We start from the raw sequence: 12,330 nt of genomic DNA on the forward strand, positions 1-12,330 counted from the left end.
TTTCGAAGATCTTACATCGGTGATTCATCAGAGCCATTTCGAAGTTCTCTCTCAAAATCGATTCAGATCGGTGAGCTCTACTGCTGTCTAAACCCTAATGATCTTAAAGATTCAGATCGGTGAATCGATTCAGATCGGTGAGCTTCACTGCTGTCTAAACCCTAATAATCTCAGGGATTCAGCTCGGTGATTCAGAGATTCAGGATGGTCTCAACGAAACAGATTGGTGATTCATCAGAGCCATTTCAAAGTTCTCTCTCGAAATCGAAATCGAAGTTCATCTCAGCGATTTAGATCGGTGAGCTCCACTGTCTCTATCTCTCTCTCTGTCTCTGTCTCTGTCTCTCTCTCTCTCTCAAGCTGAACTGATGGTGCAATGTCGATTTGGTTATTGAAATCAATCCGGTGAATTCTATGAATGGTTTTGATATTTGAATGTTGATGCCCTGTTGTTTCTTCTCACTGAACGTGCTAATTGTTTGTTGGTTCATATTTTGTTTCTGAAAATATTTCATTTTATGCTGCTTTTGAATGGTTTTGATATCCTTTATGCTTGTTCAGTATGGCAGTTATTCTCTAGTTGGGATTTCAGAAGTGACAAACCTGCACGATCACACCAACACAAATTAGTGTTATGTTCAGATCATGGATTTATCAAGTGGAAAGTAAAAAAAAAAAAAAAGTCTTATTTCACTTCAGTTTCTTCTTGACTTTTCCCACCACAAGTCAATGATCGAAATATAGCCCAAGGAAAAAGCTGTTAAAATTGATTGTAGGATCTTAGGCTTGTGGCAAGAAATTTCTGATAAACTTGTTCTCTAGGAATAAGAAGCTCTGTTTCATCAACTGTTAGGACAATAGGATGATGAGTGTTTGTTTTTACCATGAATGCTCTTTCTTTTCAAAGCTATCTGCTATGTAAATATACCAAATATCTACGATTTTTCCCTTTCAAGTAATGATGTGGCTATGAATTATTTTAATGGCACCCCACATTTTTCTCTATCTACATGCTTGTATTGCATGTTCATTGAAGCCATCAGTTGACTGGATTGCAGCTTCAGACCTTGGAGATGAAACTGCAAAATTGGCATTGGGCATTTTCCAAAAGTGAACCCAACATCCCTTTCTGCGAGATATGAATGTCCACATTTTCCAATCAAGTTTCTTTGATTTTTTCATCTTCCTTCATGCATGCATAATACTATATTCTCTGTTTATTTCTAGGTACCATAATTCAGAGTATGTGGATGAACGACATCGGCATAGATACGAGGTTAGTTATGAAGATTGATTTGGTGGAAGAAAAGTGTTCATAGACATAATACTTATCACGGGATATATACTTGCCCATGGCATTATTGTTATAGGTGAATCCAGATATGATTGACTTTTGGTTGAGCTGATTTTCTTTACTAGACACTTGAGAAGGTCCTAATAATCGAACCTCATACTATTTTCCGGACCCTTTAGGTTGAAAACAAGTGCATAAATGTTTTTGTGTTTATTTGCTAGATGGCTTTCAGTTTCGGGATGAATTTCGCAATTTGCAGTTTTTATACGTTTACATGAGAAACACTAGTTTTGATAGTTTATTTTCTCAGTTCATGTTTGGTGGCTCAGAAAAGTATGTTCTTTTAAAGTCACATTATTTGAACTATTTTAATATCTTCATAGCTTACTCTTTTAGAGTCACAACAGCAATTGACTTTCTCCTTTTTTGGATGTCTGCAATTAGCATGTATTCCTGAATTTCACATACAGCTTTCTAGTCATACCTAGAAATTGAATTTGATTTATTTATTTATTTGTTTGGGTTCATGTGACTTTTATCAACTTTGATTGCTCAGTCATTAATTACTTTATTCTTTCAGGAACACTAATTGAAGACATTATGATTATCACTTTCAATGTGCAGGCCACAGATATTAAAAAATGTGAATGAGGTGCTGACCTTATGGAACTTCCATATTGTACCGTTAAGGTAAATAGTAGTTTTTGTCTTTGAGTTTTAGGATATGTAATTATCATTTTAGCATCTCTAGTATTATTTTGTCCGTTGAGAACAAGATTTAACGCAATTTAGTTGCACCAAATTAAGTATTTCAAGATTTATGAATGAAATAAACTAAGCATATCCTCCCAAATTTCTTTAATATGCTGGTGATTCTTTATTAACTGCTAAGGGTGCACCCAATCACTTCATCCAAAGTTGCTGTTGCTTTCAACACATTTTTATGACTATGTTTGATGGCCACAGGTGCATCGTTTAATGTGCCTAGAGCTTAAGAAATGCATCGACAAAATCTTGCAGATATTTTCGTCCATTGAATCTTCTCGACCAGGATGCCAATCAGGAATGAAGGTTCTGTGCGCTTTACACCTTGCCATGGAGAGAGCCAATTCACTTATTCTGCACTGCTCTGAGTCTAGTAAACTCTACTTGGTATTTTTCACTACTATTTACATAATTGATTAAACTGTTGTGATTTTTTGTTTTAATTTTTGTTGAACATGCTTATACCAATATTGTCAATCTATCGTGTGGGATTGAACATGCTTATACATATATTGTCAATCTAATGTGTGGGATTGAGTTTCCATTAACCACCTCATCAACTGAAAGAAAATTTTCATTCAATCTTCAACCTCAAATACTTCCAAAAGCCAAACAAAATGGGTCACAGCAGAATCGAACTTTACATAATGTAAAGCAGTTCTAGCTTTACGTCCACTTGAGGATGCTTGGGGATTCTACAATGTAAAGTAGTCTCCAGAAGAGAATCAAACTTTACATCCACTTGAAGATGCTTGGGGATTCTGTAATGTAGTTCTAGCTTGTTTATTTTGTGAAGTGATTTATTATCTAAAAAACCCATTATATACATTATTTGTTTGCCTTCTTCAATGTAATCATGCTTTTTATCCTCTTTTTTTTGGGAGAGTGTAGGTGTAAATCATATCATTCTTTGTCTAACAGTTAGTTTAACTAATTTTTCCAGGCAATCACAGGGTATAAGATTTTGTTGAGATGTGAAAAAATACGAAACACATTGGAGTCATGTTTAAGCCAAATTCAAAATATGGTTCATCCAGTTATGGCTGCTCAGGTTTGTCCTACTCTAACGCTATAGCCTTTTCTTGTTTATGTACCCTTCAGTGCAATTTGGTGTTCCAGATGTTCTGTCATAAGCTAATGTCTGAGCACTATGTGCAAGTCCAGCTGTTTCTTATAGTGAGCAATGTCTGTATCACATTTCTCCAGGGCATGCAAATGTAGCTTTTTTTTTAATCCTTCTAGGAGGAGTGATAATTTCTTTTGTTCCTCCGTTTGTGAACCATTTTGCAAAGTTGAACATTTAGCTTCTTTAACAGATATCAGACGGTGTAACCACAATCTTAATTTGATAGAGTTTGTCCTTCTTTCCATAATATGTTAAGAGTTTGCCTCCATATGGAGTTTGCATTCTTCATATATTTGTACGAATTTTTCTTCCTTGCAGCTTCTATTGATGAAGAGAGGAGGGAATGTGATATATGCTGGACCTCTCGGTCGCCATTCTCACAAGCTTGTTGAATATTTTGAGGTCAGTTTTCATTTTCCTCCATAGCTAGTTTCTAAAGAGTCATCTATTATCAATTTGAAAGTTCGAAATATGATGAATCAATACCTTCTCCTGAAGGCTGTTCCAGGGGTTCCTAAGATTACTGAGGGTTACAATCCAGCTACTTGGATGTTGGACGTCAGCTCTACTTCAGTTGAGGCACAATTTGATGTTGACTTTGCAGAAATTTATGCCAATTCTGGCCTCTACCAGTATGTTTATAGACAGTACTGAGTCCTTTACACTTTATCACTGTCTCTCTCTCTCTCTCTCTCATTGTCCGAGTGCGTGCTGATATTTCTCATGATTTTCTTTTCCAAGAGAAATCAGGAACTTATCAAGGAACTAAGCACTCCAGCACCAGGTACCAATGACCTCTACTTCCCTACCAAATACTCGCAATCCTTACTAACTCAATGCTTGGCTTGCTTCTGGAAACAACACTGGTCATACTGGAGGAACTCACAGTACAATGCTATCAGATTCTTCATGACAATTGTCATCGGTATTATTTTTGGTGTTATCTTCTTGGGCAAAGGAAGCAAAATGCAAGTCTATAATTTTGGCATTTACACTCTAGTTATCACATTTGTGGTAATTATTATTATTATTATTATCAATTGACGTCAATACTAACATGAAGATTAATTGTATAATTTTTGGTCAACAGACACCAACAACAAGACTTGCTTAATCTGCTTGGAGCTACCTATTCTGCTGTCCTTTTCCTTGGAGCCTCCAATGCTAATGCGGTGCAAATTGTTGTAGCAGTTGAGAGAACAGTATTTTACCGTGAAAGGACAGCTGGGATGTATTCAGAGTTGCCTTACGCATATGCTCAGGTAAAGGATAAAAGACATTACATCACATCTCTCTCTTCTTTTCGCTAAGAAGAATGTGTATATATGGTCTCCCACATCCAATATTTACAGGGTACTTTTTCTATTACAGGTGGCCATAGAAACAATTTATGTTGTAATTCAGACCTTTATCTATGCTTTTCTCCTTTACTCGATGATTGGCTTTGAATGGACAGCAGTCAAGTTCTTCTATTTCTACTACTTCATATTCATGTGCTTTACCTACTTCTCCATGTATGGAATGATGGTTGTGGCTTTGACTCCTAACCATCAAATTGCGGCTATTGTCATGTCCTTCTTCTCCAGTTTTTGGAACTTGTTCTCTGGTTTCCTCATCCCCAGGCCGGTATGTATCTATAACATGAAATACTACTTTCAGCGTCACATATATACCTGTATGAGGAGTTTTGTTATTGTTTTTGTCATACCACATATATCTTTTTACTTGAAATCATGTCATTATTATCATAATTATGACACTTGTGCTCTCTAGACACATAAACGTTGTCTTTTTTCATATATATATATATATATATATTCTTTAATTTTATAATAAATTATATTAGCCTCTCTTAAAGTTTAACAAAAACACACTAATAATTTAGAAAAATCTGGGTATGTAATCTAAGCATCAATTTACTTTAAAATCTTATTGGATTCAAATCAGTGGCGACTCCAGGTTTTTATAAGGATGGGGTTCACTCCAAAAACTTAAGTTCCCCAATTTTTATGAGAAAAAAAAATTAAACTAATTAAAATTTAAACTTCTTCAACTTCAAGTAAAATGAACTTTTAATAAAATACTAGTGTCTTAACAAATCAAAAAAATATGTAAGCTTCTACAATTACATTCAATGAGGTGCCATTTTTTGAAATTTTTGCATGATAAATTCATTGTCAATAGTGTCAAACACATCATTTTCTATATATATTATCAAGCAATCATTCAACCATTGATTTGTTGGGGTCAATTGATTATTAAGTAAAACATTTACCATTAAAAAAAAAAATCAAAAGCTTTTGGCAAGCTGATGGGGAGATGGCTCCCCATCAGTTGCTTGGTAGAGTCGGCCATGATTCAAATTGTTTATTATCTGTTTCATCAGTTGCTTGGTAGGCAACTACATTTGTATTCTCTGTACTTACTGGTTGTGTGGTAAATTTGTCCTTGTTAACACCTATTTTGGTGAATGCTTGGTAGGTGACAGCACAAGATGTGTCAACCATGCTGAGATGTGAACAAAGGACCATCATCTTCCTTATAGAACCCGGGAATTTTTGTTTCTTAGTAGATGCTTTCATAGTACTTGTATGTATAATTAGTTTGAATTGCATCTTTTGTGCCGATTTGTTTTGTAATAACTTTCAACTTACCACTAGGTCAACTTTATTTCATCTTGGAATTGAAATATTTTTGCGTATTGAGAAGCATGAATTGATCTAGTATTATGTTTGTCTAAATTTAGTCAATATATTGTATATTTTTCATCTTTATAAAAGGGATTTTTTTTGGGTTAAATCTCACAGAATTAGCACAATTTATTATTAATTTTTTTAAAAAAAATGAAGTTATAACGGCGTTTTTAAAGGCCACTGTAGAATACTAACGGTTATATTTTTAAAATAAAAATGATCTATCACGGCGTTTTTAAAACGTCGCTAAATGTGGAGTGACGTCATTGCATCATTCTGAAGCACATTTAGCGGCGTTTTTTAAAACGCCGCCTATACTAATATAGCGACGCTTTTAAAGCGTCATAAAGTTACAGCGACGGCCGCATCTTCGGCGTTTGGTACTAAATGTCACAAAAACAATTAGCGGCGTTTTTGATAGTTATAACGGCGTTTTTTAAACGCCACTAAAAGCTTAATTTCCAGCAGTGAAATAGAGGTAAAAAACTTCATATTTTAGTGGAAAAAAAAAAAATGCAATAGTAGTGGATCAGGTTATTGACTTTTTTTTTAATAGCGATGATATAGTGTGAATCATGAATGGATAATTTAATTACATTTTCTTATGATAATTCACTTCCACTAAATTTAATTAGTGAACATATGTAGTCAAAAGAGAAAGAACCATTCATTTTCATTGAAAATAAAAATTTGAAGACAAAAAAAAAGTTTATATGTATAGTTCTTTCTCTTTTAACTATAGGGAATGTTAGTATAAGACCTACCATGACTTCTCAAGATATAATTATTTCAAATAACAGTTGACCAAAAAATAAAATTGTACAAAAAAAATTATGTGAAACAATAGGCAATGAAATATTTCCACATATATAATATGTTAAAAGTAACAATAAAATACGAAAAAAATATGTATATTATTTTCAAAACGGTTCCATAGAGTCACAAATTATAGAAATAGGAAATGTGAAACCTAATATAGGGATTTAAAAAAGAATTTTTTTTTAATCGATCAACAAAATTACTTTAAAAAATATATAACACAATGGGTATATATGCCTAATAATAATACATAATCCAAAAGCACATGCAATAGATGTTAATCCATAAAAATGATTAACCTACTAACTCCTTTTCCCAATTTGATTAACAATGCAGAAATTAATCATGGTGAAGTTAATCTCAATGTTTCCTTTTCCAAAGGTTAAGGCTGCCGCTTCATATTTTTCAAACTTGAAAACCTTCTTTAAAAAAAATTAAAAATAAAAATAAAAAAGAAGAAGAATGAAATAAGAGTCTTATTGTAAAGTCCCAGATTTTATTACTTGAATATCATTATCCAATCCCTGATTATAGTCCATTTCCATAATAATAAAAGCGGAAGCAAGAATAAATAGCTAAGCAATAAATGTTCTCTCTCGTATGCACGGTGATAAACTGTTCAATTACAATAATTTATAACATGTGTCCTTAGGCTTACATAGAAAAAAAAAATAAAACAAAACAAATAAATAAAAGGGATCAACCATTACTACAATAAGATGGCATTCTGCCTACAAGTAATAGACCCCGTGGTCAACAAATAAGGAGACTCCATGGTCTTGAATAATATTTCAAACTTCTCACCTGAAAAATGGTTAACAACGTGGGATGAACGCTAATGTCCAGTAGAGATTCCAGTGATTCTAAACAATTGCATAATATAGATATATATGATCATGAATGATCCAGCTCAATAAATATACATAGATAATGTTGTTTTGCATATCCAAAATATACTTACATACGTATACTTTTCTCAAAAGAATCATTATTTATCATTTCAAGAAAAATCCATTTTTCAGACCTTCGTAACTCATTATTTTCAATTCAAAAGGTTTCCAAACCGAAGTCACATCGCGAATATCACACACAATAACCATTTCGGCAACTCTACGACTCATCTTTTATAATCCAAATGATTGCATCACGACGTTTATTTTCAAAATCAAATCCACAATTAATCCTTTATACACCCATGCTACTCATTTACACCAAACAACATTAATGAACACAACAAGGATATTCTCAATAGAATCAATCCACCTCATAACACAAATTCAACTAAATTCTCAATACATATTTTTGTCAATAATAATCTCTACAAATATACACACATTAGCAATAAAATCTCATAATAAAATAAACAACTTGTGGCCTCGCCAAGCCTCACATTACCATCGTGGTCTCGCCAAGAACCATATCTGCCTGCTTTATCGGTTGCTAGCCGGAAGGTATGCATTACCTCTATATAGCACAACCTGCTTTACCGGGTGCTAATCAGAAGGAACGCATTACCTCTATATAGCACATCAGCCCGCTTTACCAGTTGCTAGCCGGAAGGATCGCGTTACCTCTATATAGCATAACCACATTCCATAACACGTGCACTTTAATTTCCTTCCATTCATTCACTTATAATTACGCAATTATGCAGTTAATCAACAACACATAAGGTTTCACATCAACCTATTTCACATCAATTCTACAAGTAATATCGTTTTCCACCGTTAGCCAAGGACAAAACCTCTAAGCATTTAATAGTAATAATATAAATTCTTATAAACAAGATGGTGTGATTCTCATAACATTTCCATACCTCAATATTACCAATATTGTCTAGAGTTAGATTAACAATTATACCATCTCATAATGTCCGCTATTGATTCCACTATTTTTGATCACCAACATTTACAACATAGGCCAATTTCATGATTTTGATTTACTTCATTCTCTCTCTACTTTCCATTTCTAGTTCACAATAATTATTACAATCATCTATTGAATACTTTTCAACTATCACATTTTTCAATTTACCAGTGACAATACCTAGTTCAATCATTCATAAACATTAACCCTTTTTCATAGTACATAACCATCAAATAAAAATTAGGATTTTTCATTTTAAACTTCACAACTAACTTTTAATAGCATCTATTCATCATATTAACCAAGACATCACAAGATCAACCATTTAAATTTCCTTCTCTTCCCATTTCACATTTCTTATTCACAAAACAAACAAACAAACAAAAAAAAAATCAACATGAATCAATATATATATATATATATAAAAATCATCTTTTCTTTACATTCTTATAAACATTAAACTCAAAATTAGGGCTTTTTATTTCAACCATCATAAACATGTTCTATTAGCTTAAAATTTCCATAATCAACAACAAAAAATAAGATTAAACTATTTGATTCAAAATCCTAAATCTCATCTACATGTATTTAAAAAAAATCACTTATAAACTCAAGTTTTTTCATGTAATAAAAAGTACCACATATCCATCTGTAGTGATATATTGAAGAGAATCCAAGAAATCCCTACCTCAAATATGAAGAAAAGCAAATCCAAAAATGCAAGCTTGCTAGATCAAGAATCCGAGACTAACAGTGCGAAGAGTGCAACGAGCTCTCCAACTTTCTTTTACAAAGATTGTGCAAAATCTTCCTCTAAAAACTCTCACTCTAAGTTCAAAGCTTGAGCAACAATGGTGAAAATTGGAGAGAGAGAGAGAGAGAGAGAGAGAGAGAGAGAGGGGAACCCCTCTCTGGGAAGGAAAAGAAATGCAGCAGAAAAAAAATAAAAAAAGGGTAAAAAGGAAGGGGTGGGGGCAGCCCCACGTGGTTGCCTCCTTTTTTTTAATTAATTTATTTATTTATTTTTATACAAACATATATATATATATATATATATCAATCAAAATCATTTTAACAACACTCTAATATTTTAGAACATAAATAATATAATTTGTTTCATCACAAAAATATATTTTTCTATTGATAAAATATATCATAAATTCACATTTCAAACATTTACTATAATACAATATGATAAATAATAACAACTCTCAAAGTGGTACATTCCATTCATATAATTAAAAGGACCAAATAATTAAATATGTGTTATATGAACCCAATTTAAATTAATTCTAAATTATGGCTCTTGAATCAAATTTCCACCCATAAACTAAACATGTTCCTAATATATACAAAACTAAACCCAATAAGGTTTACCTCAAGTCATGATTTTAATATTAAATCTCAACACAAAAATTCTACTACAAATTAAACTGAACACTGTTCAATTCATAAATTTTCAAAAAATAAATATTCATGCATAAACACTTCATAAAATTTTCGTAAGTGTTTTTGAACTATTCAACTATATATATATATATACATATATTTTACAAAAGCAAGGTCTTCAACTCAAGAGACACAAATTTCACCCTAAACTTGTGTGACAAATAAAGACCTGTTTTTCAATTATCATAAACCCAATTACAAATGTTCTTTTAATATAAAACAAATACCACTATTCACGTGGTACAACAACCTTTCAATTAAATTATGTAATGATTTAAAAAAAAAAATTCGAGTCATTACACTTATATTTTTAGAAGAGAGTATATTTAATTTTCTCTTGCCATTATCTAAAAACAGCATATATATATATATATATATATATATATATTTTTGTCATTATTACAAGGCATAGTTGTTATAAGTTGGAGTTAAGATGGTACGCGAAGCAAGTCGAGCTCGATTCATGTTTACTTTGTAAAAAATTCATTTAATATTAACTTGTTATATAAATTAGTTAAGTTCTAAGACTTTTGAAAGTCATTAATTTTTTTAGCTGGACTCGAATTCCACTAAACAAGTTTATATGTATTATAAAAAAAGGGTAAATTATACTAATATTCTTTATAGTTTGGGGGGTTGTATCACTTTGATCATTGACATTTCAATTGTGATACATTTGATCCTGAATTTTGAATCTCGTTCTAAGTAAGGACAATTGAATGTATTTTGCTCCATTTAAAGGGAAAAATCGTCATACAACTTATTTTGTTGGTTAACTTATATGTTGTTTAAAATTTAATATGGCTATTTTTTTAATGAATAATGTCGAAACTTTTTTTGTTATAAAATTCTATTTAGTTTGATTTTCAGAATCTATTTTCAATTTTTTTTTTCTAAGAAACTAAAAATTAAATTGGTGAAAAAAATTGAAAACACATCATTTTTATATTATTTTATCTTTTAGGAGTGTAGAAATAATTTTTTAAATATTTTTTTTGACATTTTTTTTCATTAATTAATTTTTTTTTTCAAAAGTTAAACATGACAATAATTTTGATGTCATTATTAAACCAATCCATTAAATCAAAAAAAATTCAGAACTAAAAATATTTCATATATTAAACATTGATTATACATTAATAGCCTAATAACTGTCCATTACATGATAACCATCCAAAAATATCAACAAAAATAATCACCCATTATATGATCATCATTCAAACACATACTAAAAATTAATTTAGTAAAAAAAAATAAAAGAATAAAAATGTAAAAGATTTATCAATTTTATATAATTTTATCTTTAGTGAGTAGAAATTATTTTTAAAAATTTAAAAATAATTTTTTGACATCTATATTTGTCAAACTAGTTTAGATTTTATCAAATTGACGATTTTGTCTTGAAATTGAGCAACAATGTCTTCAATTGTCCTTATTTAGAATGAGATTCAAAATTCATGATCAAACGTATCACAATTGAAATGTCAAAGATCAACACAGGTCCCAAATTACATGAACTGTTAGTATAATTCGCCCTATAAAAAAAATTTAAATTACTCGAGTTCGCCTCATTCAAAATTGACTCAAAAGGTAAATAAACCAAATTTGAATACGTATTAAAGTTCATTAATCTTTTTTTTTTTTTGTTTTTACACATGAGGAAATAAGGTGGGACCCACGAGAAAACCTCACCTAGGCAATTGCTGACTAGGGAGGTCCCTCATTGCTGACTAGGGAGGTCCCTCGTGGCCCTTATAAAACACACACACACACACACACACCCACACACACACACCCAAGCTAATAAAGTTCACTAGTTTCCTAAGCTAGTTTTGAACAACTTAATATTTAGTGCGAAACTAGAATTTTGGTAAGAGGGAATTGGCAGAAAAATTATTGGGTCAAGTCAGTATAAGATACAAAGATTTAGCAAAAAAAAAATTATCAGTATTTTTAAAACTATTACAAATAATATATATATATATATATATATTGTTGTGAAATATTTAGATAACCATAAAAAAAAGATGTAATTGATATTCTAATGAGTTTTGGGCCAAAGTGTAAATAAGAGAAAGCTTTACCATGTGGGTAGTATGGTAAACCACATGGTGTGATGAATAGTGGTGAATAGTGAGAGTTTTATTATCTATAAATAGGTGAGTTGCATGGTAATGACGATATAGAAAAAACTTTTTGTTCCTCTTCCATTATGGCCATTCCTTCTTTATTTTCTTTAGTTTTATAACACGTTATCAGTACAAGGTTCTAGTTAGCTAAGAAGACAAAGCTAATGGGTGGTTGTAGTAAGTATAAAT

General features: G+C 31.4%; 1 protein-coding gene and 2 long non-coding RNA genes across 3 annotated transcripts; 2 read left to right on the forward strand and 1 right to left on the reverse strand.

Moving 5' to 3' along the window:
* The first annotated feature begins 1,391 nt into the window (after nt 1-1,391).
* Nucleotides 1,392-3,340, forward strand: LOC145796556 (uncharacterized). The gene is made up of 3 exons (XR_014337031.1): nt 1,392-1,984; nt 2,261-2,446; nt 3,003-3,340. It is a non-coding gene; the product is annotated as an uncharacterized LOC145796556 (long non-coding RNA).
* Nucleotides 3,341-3,656: 316 nt separating this feature from the next.
* Nucleotides 3,657-6,635, forward strand: LOC145797796 (pleiotropic drug resistance protein 2-like). The gene is made up of 6 exons (XM_082885215.1): nt 3,657-3,817; nt 3,929-4,153; nt 4,276-4,447; nt 4,557-4,811; nt 5,667-5,774; nt 6,621-6,635. Exons 1-6 carry the CDS (start codon nt 3,657-3,659, stop codon nt 6,633-6,635), a joined length of 936 nt encoding a protein of 311 aa, XP_082741341.1.
* A 638-nt stretch (nt 6,636-7,273) lies between these two features.
* On the reverse strand, nt 7,274-9,471 carry LOC145796557 (uncharacterized). The gene is made up of 2 exons (XR_014337032.1): nt 9,252-9,471; nt 7,274-7,501 (listed from the first exon to the last, which is right to left on the reverse strand). It is a non-coding gene; the product is annotated as an uncharacterized LOC145796557 (long non-coding RNA).
* Nucleotides 9,472-12,330: the final 2,859 nt, after the last annotated feature.

The sequence above is a fragment of the Camellia sinensis genome, chromosome 8 (genome assembly GCF_055761805.1).
Source record: "Camellia sinensis isolate YWXY chromosome 8, ASM5576180v1, whole genome shotgun sequence".
Classification (NCBI taxonomy): domain Eukaryota; kingdom Viridiplantae; phylum Streptophyta; class Magnoliopsida; order Ericales; family Theaceae; genus Camellia; species Camellia sinensis.

What these genes read in the sequence shown, in the direction of transcription:
- LOC145797796 (XM_082885215.1), top strand. Translation starts at nt 3,657, where the DNA reads ATGATGAATCAATACCTTCTCCTGAAGGCTGTTCCAGGGGTTCCTAAG. An exon ending in GCCAATTCTGGCCTCTACCA is followed by an intron (nt 3,818 to 3,928) that starts GTATGTTTATAG and finishes CTTTTCCAAGAG; the next exon opens with AAATCAGGAACTTATCAAGG. An exon ending in TGCCTTACGCATATGCTCAG is followed by an intron (nt 4,448 to 4,556) that starts GTAAAGGATAAA and finishes TTTCTATTACAG; the next exon opens with GTGGCCATAGAAACAATTTA.